The sequence below is a fragment of the Melanaphis sacchari genome, unplaced genomic scaffold (assembly GCF_002803265.2).
Source record: "Melanaphis sacchari strain LSU unplaced genomic scaffold, SCAv2.0 Contig33_pilon_pilon, whole genome shotgun sequence".
NCBI classification, from domain to species: domain Eukaryota; kingdom Metazoa; phylum Arthropoda; class Insecta; order Hemiptera; family Aphididae; genus Melanaphis; species Melanaphis sacchari.
In genome coordinates this window covers 1,530,895-1,543,928 of record NW_020271205.1, presented here as the reverse complement: position 1 = coordinate 1,543,928, position 13,034 = coordinate 1,530,895, and the positions used below count along the sequence as shown (strand labels likewise).

General features: G+C 22.5%; 1 protein-coding gene across 1 annotated transcript; it reads left to right on the top strand.

Moving 5' to 3' along the window:
• The first annotated feature begins 1,144 nt into the window (after positions 1-1,144).
• LOC112596698 lies at positions 1,145-4,046 on the top strand. Its single transcript, XM_025342467.1, has 3 exons — positions 1,145-1,584; positions 2,972-3,745; positions 3,869-4,046. Exons 1-3 carry the CDS (start codon positions 1,145-1,147, stop codon positions 4,044-4,046), a joined length of 1,392 nt encoding a protein of 463 aa, XP_025198252.1.
• The last annotated feature ends 8,988 nt before the right edge of the window (positions 4,047-13,034 follow it).

The following is a 13,034-nucleotide window of genomic DNA, read 5'->3' as shown; positions in this document are numbered from 1 at the left end:
ATGTATAAACTCAAAATATTAACACATTTTTATTTTTTTTTATTTCAAATGAAACACAATTTAATATTTATAAAATATTTAAATATCATTCAACAGTCACCATCGTAATATTGTAAGTATTTTCTCTCGAAATTTATTATTATTGTTATTCCGTAATTTATTTTTAATTTTTCTAGCGGTTTTAAACGCGTCCATGTGTCATAATTATATTACATTCAATTTAATTTCTTTTCAATATACGCTGTTAATGAGCAGTGGTGCGGTTCAATAATTTCGACTTCACTCTCGTTTAAAACATAGGACTGTTTACAAAAATCTTCCTTTTACATATGGTTAACCAATTTAATTCAATTACAATGAAAGAAAAATCGTTGTAAATATTTCGTATTGTTCTAGATTCTCTAGCCAATTAAGTCGTCACTCCTTCTCCATGGACACTATTGTCTTTGATTTTCGTCATTCAAGAAAATCGACATTAGCATGCCACTGAACTTGATCAGTCGCAGTTTGTTGTCAACGAGTGAAGTGCTTAGCTCAAAAACTTTTTAGTAAAGGTGTTAAATGTTTTGCTTTTGTTCGCTAAAATTTTGAAGAACTCAGTTGTAATTGTTTTTAAATATTTATTGCAAGTTCTATTTTTAGTTTTCAACAATTATTTAACGATGAATGTGTCGATGTAAAATTGTAAACATATGACATACGTAAGATATTAAGTTCCTTTTTAAGCGATATTTTTCTATTACTTTAAACATGTTTTTTAGTAACAAATTTATATGGACGCTTATTAGTTACAATATAATTTAAATTATTTGTTTTATATATTAAATTAAAATGAAACAACTATTTATTTATTTATTTAAATGTCAGTGTAAGGCTTATTAAAATCAGTAAATAGTATAAATTATAATTGTAATATACTTCAGTATTTGGTATTAAAAAAATGATCTCATGTTATATGATTATGAGTAAATACTATATAATAATACTAATAATATAAGAATATAAATACGACTATTTGTAAGAAATATTAATAATAATATTATTATAATTTTTCAAACGTTTACAGGTGTTTAACGTTGATAATATCATCATACCATTCACTTAAATTTGAAATTTTTGTACATCGAAAATATTTGTTTGAAAAATGAGTGTCAAGATACTAACATTTATGGCCGCAACATTGATGTTATTCAATGACTCTTTATTTGTCAAAACTGCTCAGCTCAATATATCAACCGTTGCACCTCTTCTACTACAAGTAAATCGAACTTCAAAAGAGCTGCAAGATAAATCTAAATTGGTTCAGGATATAAGTGTAGAACTTAAAACTTCTGAACGAAAGTCGAATTCTGACGTCTACAATACACTTTCAACTTTGACATCGGATGTTTTTGTCGAGACTCCATCATCAGTTGCAAATCCTAAATTATACCCTTCGCTAACAACCAGTATGCCAGCATTTGTAACTCGTGGCAGGTATATCAGAAATCCGTTCTATTTCAGTAAGGATGATCAAGAAGTTGAATTCGAAGAAGATCAGCACTCTGGCGTGTTGTTAAATGGTGGATTTTCAAAATGGAATAAGTATGAAAATATGTTTAATATATTAATTACGCCAACTTGCTCTACAAATATTTTAATTTAACTAATTTCTGAGTAAAATTTATTGAGAAGTTCAACATAATTATGAATAACAGATTAAAAGTAATTTAATTATTTATATAGTTTAAGATAAGCTCCTGATTTTGAAATAAAATAAAAAACATAATTATAGGTACATATTATGATATATGTATATACATGTTAATATATAAAGGATATATTTAGGATTAAAGCAGTAATCAAACAACACTCCAAATCTATCAACCTTTTTAAAATATTTTCTTACACAATTTTCAGTTGAAGCAAAAAACATTAAAAAAAAAAATAATAATAATAATAATAATATTTTATTGTTATCATTTTTTAAAGGTTTTACTTTTTTTGAATGAAAAGATACATTTTAATTTCATGTTCCAAAATTGAATATTTTCGAAGTATTCAACGCATGAATATTAAAATAAAGAAGATTATTTTATAAGTTATAAATTTTTATAGTTTAGTTTAGTGGATTAGTAAACTAAAATGTTGCAATGTACCTATTCGTCTAATATTATACTTTTTTAACTTATACTTAAATTACTTAAAACGGTTAAAACTCAAAAATTACTCTAAATTTCGATTTTTATGAGTCAAAATGTTTTAAAAATATTTTGCTTCAGAATATAAAAATAAAAATTTATCTTGTTATTTGAAAAAAAAAAACTTAAATAATATGATAAAAAATATTAAAAAATTGTTATTTTATTTTTACTGAAAACTATGAATAAAACTAAATTTTCATAAATATTAAAAAAGTTTTGAAATAATAAGTATACATCAATAAAATAATTATCTTGTGTATATATAAGTGTGAGTTTCTCATTTTATTGTAAATTGGTATGACAAATATAACAACTGTTAGGGATTTTAATAAAAATAATATCATCAATCATCATATAAAATATAAATTAGTATCAAAAAAATATATTACTTTTAATAATTGAACACAATGATAAAAGTATTTCTATCTATACTTCAACATAATATTGTTTGTATCAAAAATCAATCACTCAAAACTTAAATAATTTGATTTTTAATCGTTGAAAGAAACCTTAAAAAAATATCTACCGTATCATTCTAAAGCTATTTTTATACCATTTCATATTTGCGCGAGTCAAAATACTTTTAAAAAAAGAATGATAACTATAAAAATATTTGTTTTCCATTAAAACAATTGTATTTATCACGTGAATACAAAAATAATACCGTTAGCTTACATATACATGTGTAATATGTATATTGTATAATAAATAAATCAAATATTTAAAAATTTAAAGTTCTAAATAAAAATTAATGATAATAATAATAATTAGTATCGAATTTTTTATAGGTACAATACCAATCACAGGCAATTAAATAAATATGGGCCGACACCAATTGAAACAGAAATTACTGTCGATGAAGACGGATCGACCGGTTATGGAAGCACGTTTGACTTTGGTGGCGGAGGTAGTAACGTGGGGGCCTCTAGTTACGATTCTGGTAGTTATCGAAATCCAAACAACGGATGGTCAGTTGGAGACAGCATGATGGATTGGTACGGTGAACCTATGCCACAGTCATCACGCCCCGTTCCCATAATAGCCGAAATTCGGCATCCTAGCAAACAAAAAATGTCTGTTGATATGTCAAAAATAGGTATATTAGCGTTGGTCAAGATCGCGATGGCCAAGTTGAAAGCATTAGGTTTTATTAAGGCTATGTTGCTCATGTTGTTCAAACTCAAACTTCTCGTACTTGTGATAGCCATCAAGGCCCTATTGCTAATGAAAATGGTGAAATTGACCCTGTTTCTTCCAGCTTTATTATCAATCTTTACGTTCCCGATGATATTATCGCGTTTAGCGAACATGAATGCACTACTAAACCAGCCGGTTTTAGTACCGAATAATTTTGGTCCAGGAACTACCCCGGGGAATCCAGGCGGAAATGACAATACAGATATTGATGGAAACAGAAGAAGTCGTCCAGACCAAATGGATGTAATGGGAACTGAAATGACCAGCTTTAGACAAATTATACGGTCAGAAAAATGTGTAGAGAGAGTGTCTTGCCGTATGGCTGGTGCAAAACGTCCGAGTTTGTTACTTATTTGGTTGAATTGGTGAGTTATTTATTCTAATATTATCAATGATAATCCGAATTATTGTCGATTAAAAATATTATAAAACATTTTAAATTAAAATCTAAAATTAAAACATTTTGTGTATCTATTTATGTTTTCTAGGGCGGCATCACCTGTATCGAATTATATACCGAGCAAGAAAATAAGATCTTTTGTTTCAACATTTACTGAAGTAACCAATTTTCGTTTAGATAATTTATACACAAGATTATTGCCCAAGAACTGGACAGAATGGTGTAATGAACATTATTCATGTGGTGAAAATATGAAAAAAGGATAAGATTTAAGCACTTAAGAAAAAATATTTTTTATTATTTATTATTTAATATTTATTGTACGTATATCCATACGTATAGTGGCAATGTTAAGATATGTTTAAAACACTTAATACTTTGAATTTATTGTATTTAAAAAGTTTATATTACCGACGATGAGCAAATGGATTGAATTCAACAATGTATTAATTTTATTTAAGAAGTCATCATATCAGTTGTATGTGATATCTCCATTTGTAAAAAATACAAATTTACTATAATTTGTTTAATTAGACGAAATCAAAGTATGTGATTATGACGTCTTTTTAAAATAACTAGAAAATACAAATAGAAAAAATAGAAAAAAGTGAAATTATTAATCTAAAATATTATGTTTTAACTATACTTACGTACATTTTTATTTGATTGTATTTATCTCGTACCAAAACATACGAATTAGTTATATTAAGGTGTATAGATACTTAAGTATTAGGTGATAATTAATTTAACAGATATCAAGTAAGAGCTACTGAATACAGTATACAATCTATTTAACTTATTTAAAAAACCCAACATATATTTTAATATTATTATTTACATTATACATATGTATAAATATATGTTATATTTAATATGATTTATTAATATATATACATATATATAGGTTAGGTTACATGTTACTTTTATGTTTTGTATACAACGAAAACCTTTATAATTATTTTATAAATAAACATTATATATTCTACATATATATAAATATAAAACTCAAGTTATTAACTCGTGTATATTAAAAACATTTATTGAAGTTAAGTTGATTATATTTTTAGTCCTTTGATATTATTATTATTATTTTTTTTTTTTTTTAGCTTCCTTTATATCCTACATTGTCCGTTTTTCTTAAAAGTAATCCATAGAAAAATACACAGAAAAATATTCAACGAAGTGCGTATGTGTAAATTATAATATAAACAATTAATAAATTATTCTATTTTTGCACACAATTGTTTTGAATTTAATGTTCAAATTCTAAATCTTATTTAAATACACATAAAACACACTTTTGATTGAACTAATAAATTCATTCACATTTATTGATTAAATATTTTAATCGAATTTGAAATACTTAATTGATCTAGATTTTAGACTCAATATTATTAGATCTTAAATTTTGATACGGCAAAATAATTTAATATTGTTAAGTTACAATAAAATATAATTTATATCAATTATTTGGAGAGGGGACACTTGACTTATAAATAAATTATAAGACAATAATAATTATTATGGTTTAAGTAATGTTTTGATGTCTTTATTTTCTGCAGTTAATATTTTTTAAATAATAATGCAATAAAATAAATCGTATCAAGATAAATCATTATTATAATATTGTATAATATTAAATTTATCAAAATGTGTAACAAAAACACTTGTCAGAAAAAAAAATTAATTAACAAGGTATTTTTGATATTAATGCTGTAAAAAACTAATAAATTTTACTCATATATTTCATTATTCAATTTAAAATCATTTTAATGTAGGAATTTTTTTTTTTCTATAAATACTAGAACAAAAACAGTTTCGAAATTTTTAAAAGTTTTTATAAGATTACTCAAAAAAAAGTCAAAATGTTTTAAATCGGTATTAAATATGAATATATATATATATATATAAATATATTTATGAATTAAAAAGTTGCTTGGAATTTTGAAGATTGAACTACTTTGACTATTCCAAATTACTTTAGCATAAACCAGAGAAAAACATGACATTTTATAACTAATACATTTATCACTTTCCTGAATATCTAAAACATTATAGAACTTTAACTTATAGTCTATAAGCTTTAATATTTAAGGATCTCTTAGTGATTAATGTTTAGTTGCTTATAGTTTAAATATAATCAATCTTTCCTTTTGTTAATAAATGATTTATTGTAATATTATAGTATGTATTTGAGTATTATATTATAATTTATATATAAACAAAATACAAAATAATATTTATTTTCTCAAATCACTATCAACAACTATATAATATAACAAAACTTAGTTTACATTATTATTAATTGTTTATTCATCATTATTAATTATTATTAATTTAAAATTTATGAACATCATTTAAATGAAAATCTTGAAACAATCAATAATCATGAAATTAATATGGAAATCCCGGAGATGTCATTATTGTATGTTGTTTTAATAGTTTGGCTAAATGATTAATGTTGTAACCAATTAAAATTTTAAAATTGATAAGAAGAGCTTTCAGTTGAACACGTGTAAAAAAAAAAATATCATTATCAAAACATTGATGATTTTAATTTGTAATTTTTTATTCAGATTTTTATAATAGAAATAATAAACCCTCAGCTCGTAAAACATACTTAAATGTTCTTCGCTGAGCGAAATAATCAGTGAGTAGAGACTCTTAGTTCAAAACATAATAGTATATTTCATGATGTACATTACACAGTATAATATTTATATATTTATATCAACGTTATTTAATAAGTTTATTCACTTATTATGATGTTTAATAAATCGAAAACTTCTCGTTTGAACTTTTATTTAAACACATCAATATTTAAAAATAAAATAAAATTATTGTTTGGAAGTTTGCAATTTTTTTTTTACTTTAAAACTAAACTCCATAAAAAAAAAAAAAATAATAACATTCGTGATTATTTTTTAAGTAGTAAAAAAGATCTCAATTATTTAAAATATATTCTTTATCTTTAAATATACTTGATAATTACCTATATCAGATTTCAAATAATTATATTAAAAAAAAAAAAAAAAAATGACTTTAACCTCATTTATTTTAGAAACACCCTCTATAATAAATATGCGCAAATTGTGAACTATATTAAAATTAAGGGAAATATGATATTTTGTAAATTCAACTGTTATAAATACATGCATATTTTATGTTAAATATCTTAGTAACTTTTAAAAATTTTAAAGATTATGACACGACTTGACTTCAGAGTATCAATTTATTATGTTTTTAACATAATAATACAATAATTGACGTTTATATAAATTAAGTTTTGTTTTAAGGTTGCATAATACTAACAGTATTACCTATCCTTAACACTATTTTATTTGGGACTTTGTAACTTGTATTCCAACAGATATAGAATTATTCCAACTAAAAGTAAAATTATGGATATTTTATTATAGCTATTAAAATATAACTTAATTTGTTTATGATAGTTAATTCTAGTTTAACAATAAATATAATATACACCTATTTTTAGATTAATCAATATTATGCTTAGGTAGTATTCAATTATATGTCTACTCTTCATGTTGTCAATAATTATTTGACCGCATATGGTCAATGACGTATTAATACCCTAATGTAAGGTACATCCGCAGAAGTGTCGCGATAACTGTTCAAAATTGTTCCTCATTAACGTGACATTTTCCAAAACCTCGAAATATCTATGTTGTCCAGTAAGTTAGTCGATACGCTTCCTAAACGATATTTGGGTGTCTGGTTGTTTTTTTTTTTTTTTTGTAACTAGGTCATTTGACACATTAATCTACTATTCCGTGTATTTGTTATGACATAATTTACATTAAAAAATAACCTTTAACAGTGATATATAAGGGATTTTATCGTTTCTATTAATTTGTGCGGTCTTGAACTAAATTTTTGACGTTATTTCGTATTCTTGCAATACTGATCTACATTATGTATGTAGGCCCCAGTTTTAGGACCCGGAACATCGTGGTTGTGGTTAACTAAGATCGGTAACAAATAATTATAATACTTCATCTACGAAAGTAACCCTATAATATATTGTACATGAATATTATACATTTTTACATTAGAGTTGTTTTACGTGGTTATTGATTATATCCAATATTATTGAAAAGATCTAATTATAAGATATCTTCAGTACGAATCAACAATAATCTATTTAAAAGTAAATACAAATGATGTTTTCCTATTTTTTTTAGTACCAACTTTTTAAATTTTTTTAAGCAATTGATTATTTTAAACAAGATTTAAGCTTTATAAAGCCAATTTATTATTTTAGATTATGATTATAATATTAAATTTTATTTTATGTCTTACAGTTTCTCAATTTATTGAATATTTTTGACATATTTCTATCAAAAATAAGTTTAAATTTAAGTCAATAATAATTAATAGCATAGTTTCAAGTAAAACCAATACATTATTATATAATGCAATCATATAATAATTGTAATACCCAAACTAAGTATCTAATAAGTAATAACTAATAAGTAAGTATTATAGTTGCACAGTCATCATATATTATATATATAATATAATATAACAGTTTAATAATATAGAGAAAAATCAAAATATTAATTATTTTTGTAGTGTAATCAAAGAGAAATAAAAAAATGTTTATATGTAATACGTATTATCTACACTAGTAAACAAAATATTAGTTTATTTTTACGGATAGTACAAAAATCTAGTAAATTATTATTTTCAAAAACATAATTTTATTGACCTCAGACTGTCTCAACATTAATTTAGTATTATTTTTACACGATTTCCCTTGAATGTTAAATTAATTAAATCTACGAACACTATTTGTACAACAATTTTATAACATAGATTTATCATTTATAAAAATATGGTCATAAATAATCAAAATATCATGTTTAAAATGTATTTAAATTGTTTACAACAACATATTATAATAATGAACCATCAGACGTATTGAATTAAAAAATATTAGAAAATCAACCGTCGCTTTTCCATCAGTGTTTGATAATAAGGTTGCAGACATAAACCATAAATATAGATATTTTATATATTACTTCTTCCTTACCACCAATTTATTAACATCTAAAGACCTTCCACCTCTTCCTCTAGTTGAGAGGTTATTGTATTATAGTGGCAGAAACAGAAGTAGATTATTTTTTGAATTGACACCAATGACTATTTCAACCGCAGTAGTTGATTTGTATTACACACACGACCATCACGTTTGCTCCGTAATAATTTAAAATTTTTTTTATTAATATAAACATTTTATTTAAACAGCTATTTTTAAAAAGTTATTAATTTTTTTTTTTTTTTTTTAATTTGATTTTGTTTTATCTAATATTGTTAAGTGAGTTTAATGGCATTCAGGATTAAATTCAATTACTTCTAAAACATTCAAAATAAATTTATAATGGTGAGTTCACTTACAATTAAAATAATTTTAAGGTACATAAGCTAAATAGTTTTTAAAACTTTCATTTAAAATAATAAGTTTTTCAGTTTTATTATTCATTTATAACTAAAAATCTTGGAACTTACAATAATTAAATAATCCACTACGAATTTATGCATAAAATATAATAATATACGTATTTCGATAAAATTATATTTATTGTGAATTATTATTATGGTAGATAAATTGCATTTATTTGTTGCAGCAATAATTATAATAATAGTTACCATTGGATTATTTAAGAAATATTAAAAAAAAAAAATGTTAAGAGCAATTATAAGGTAAAATGGAAGTATATAAATTTTTTTTTTTTTTGTATATCTTAGTATTAAATTGCTTTTTAATCGTGTGAATACAACTTTCACGATTTTCAATTCAAAGCGATATATCTTTTTCAATTTGCTATAGTTGTTTTTAAAAGTATTTTACAAACATTTATAATTATTTTAAGTCCCCTTTATTATCAGTAACTTATTATGTTCTTTTAAAGGATTTTTTATGATAAAAGTAGTTCTCAAGTTCTGATGCATTGATATAAATAAGCATGAATTTAAAATACAATTAATATAATGTTATGTAATGAATCGTATTAAATTTAAATCAATAATATCTATTTAAAACATCATCTCAAATTCAATCATAAAAATAATACATAACTCTAATTTAAACGGGATTTAAAAACATTTACATCGAGTATAGCACCGTTTGAATACTAATACATATTTTGTCAAAATATTTGATAATTTTGTACATTATTGTGTATATTTTAGAACCTATCAATCCGATATTATGTTCGATGTTATCTAACACCATTCGTCAATTGTAATTTAAAAACTATGGCTTGTTTTATTAATACGTCTATAAATTGAGTGCACATCAAAAAAGTACATACAATCAGAATAATAAATGATTTAGGCATATAATAGTATTACTAAAATTGTTAGTACGCTGAAAGTTATTACTATAGGTTTTATATCGTATACAATAGATGTTATTACAAAATTATATTGATATAAATAAAAATGTTTTGTTAAATTTATATGATGGTAATACCAGTGAGTACTATATATTTTAAATTAAATAAGGGATAACGAAATTATAAAACCAACAAGAACTGATAAACCAAGAAAAGTACTTAAAAAATAAAAATATGAAAACCTGAAAAACAAACATTTACAAGTGTAAAGTTGCATTAGGTGAAAAGCTCAGATTTTTAAATATAATATATTATTGACTAATGTACTACTTACTAATTTAGTGATAGTTCTACTGTTTTAAGTGTTATATTTCTTTTGTTTTGAGAACATGAATTACGTTGTTTATTATAACAGTAATGAGGCTGGCAACATAAAATCAAGTGCTGAAATAAAATGTATAATAATATCAATATACCAAGACAAGTATTATGTAAAAATAAAATGTAAGCCGTATGTTTCTGTAACAGTTCAAAATGATATTCAATACTAACAAAAAAAAACAGTCTAACATTTATAATTTATTTTTTGAAGTGTTAAATGGTACACTAATTTCATAAATTTTTCTCTTGAGTATTCTGCAGGTAGGTCTACTAAGCTAATTTCATATAGTTAACACAGTAAAATACACAGACAACATTTAAATTTTAAATAAAGGATGGTTTCTAGTTGGTTCTTGATTTTAAGAACAAATCCACTTTTTGTCATTTGTAATTTATCTATTTAATAAATTAAATATTGAACATTTAAATCTGAATTAAGTGTATAAATTCCTAACGGGTACCTACTAAGAATATGAATAAAATGTGAATAAATCTTATCAAATTATTAAAAAAATGGACATAGATACTTTAAATGAGTACAACTTAACAAATTAATGGATTTTTAAGTGTTATTTTTATAGTTTCAAATGACCAGTAACAAATAATTTTTATCAATTTTTTTTTTTTTATTCGTTTAAGATTTATTGCTGTTAAGAGTCATCATGTGTTTTAAAATTGGTTTTATTTTAACGTGTACATAATGTATAAAAAAAAGAATATTTGTATCAGATTAATTATAACAATATAAGCTTATTTTTTCTTTTAAACTCTAAATTGACAATAAAAATTTAAATAATCGTATTTTTAAATTTAACTCTACTGTCTTAACATATCTATATCTATGTTTAAACTTAAACATAAGTATATGGTTTGTAGTAGGCATATCTAAATACAAGTTATAATATTTATAAGTGGTTTTATTTTTATACTAGAAGTAAGAATTATTTTAAACGAATCATAAAGTATACATATATGTTATAATTATTGCTATCATTAGTACCTACATATAGATAATGCTAAAAAAAAAAAAAAAAAAAAAAAAAAATGGTATTTCAATCTATTAATGAATAATACATTTTATCAAAACATTACGGAAGTTTCAAAAGTTTTAAATATGAGTAAAATCTAAGCTCCTCATTAAAATTACATTTTATTACTAAATATAATATATATAAATAAAGTATTAACCTGACGGTTGACGGTTAAATTAATTAAGTTACACCATACTAAATGTTCGTTATTAGTTTCGCAACAAAGCTACACGTGTTTCTAATAAATTCTAACATATTGAAAAAAATATGTATTTCAATCAAGGCGTGCAAATTTTATAATAACATTATGATTATAACGTTATATTTGATAAAAAAATGATTGAAATTTGTGAACGTAATTATAACGGAAAACGATAAACATAAATAATTAAATAACACAAAACAAAACATAACGATTATAAAAATATATTATCATCAAACAAAATTTTAGAGGTATATTGTATATCATCAAATTAAATAATTAATTTTCAGTTATTTAATAATTATAATTTATAAAATATACTAAAAATTTTAATTCTGAATAACGATAAACTCAAAATGTTATAAAGTTTTAATTGTAAATAACGTATAACATTTTTTTTTCAAATGCAAGCCCCGATTTTAAAGTTTTTATTGTAATATTTATTTGATAATTTTGTGTATCTTCCTCGAGATTATCATTTTATTTTATAGTATACAAATACAATATAAATGATACTTAAGCATCGTATTATTTATTTATTGAATTTAATATAAATATATAAAAATAATTAACCATTCAAAAGCATAAAAGACAAAAAAAAAAAAAATGACTATAAAATCTATATATTCATCATTCTGTACGAAACCTAAACCAATAAAATTAAAAAATATTATCAGATTGATGTAAAACTATCAACATGACAAAGAAAATACGTTGGTTATACAAAAAAAAAAAAATAAAAACTCGCAATTGTTGTTATTCCAAATATAAACAAATCATCTATAAAACTAAGGATCTGTTTAATTAAAAATAATACCTATAATATTATACAAGGTATATGTTAAAAAAAAAAAATAATAATAAAATCGTATATTTTTTAATAAATGTTTAATTGTCATTATCAATTTATAATTATAATTTAACTAACAACAAATTATAAATTATGATATTTTATATTTTATTCAAATCACGTGTATATAATAGTATATATACATATATATACTTATATATCTAATAGTAAATTGTGTTGAAAAATAATATTTTTATAATAACGCAATATTCTCAACATGAGATATTTAATATTTTTAATGTAGTTTAAATAATTTAAACTATGATGCAAAGGTTTTAAACTTTGATGAAAATTATATGCCAATTATTGAAGCTAAAAAATATTTTTACATTATTAGTTATTACATGGACAAAAAATATAGAAATTTATTTGATATTTATTTTTTTACTAATTCAGTTCATTTCAGATGGACAAATAACAACCAATAG

Excerpts from the sequence above, each read along its gene's own strand:
- LOC112596698 (XM_025342467.1), top strand. The coding sequence starts at position 1,145 with ATGAGTGTCAAGATACTAACATTTATGGCCGCAACATTGATGTTATTC. Across the intron at positions 1,585-2,971 it reads GGATTTTCAAAATGGAATAA|GTACAATACCAATCACAGGC; the intron begins GTATGAAAATAT and ends AATTTTTTATAG. Across the intron at positions 3,746-3,868 it reads TTACTTATTTGGTTGAATTG|GGCGGCATCACCTGTATCGA; the intron begins GTGAGTTATTTA and ends TATGTTTTCTAG.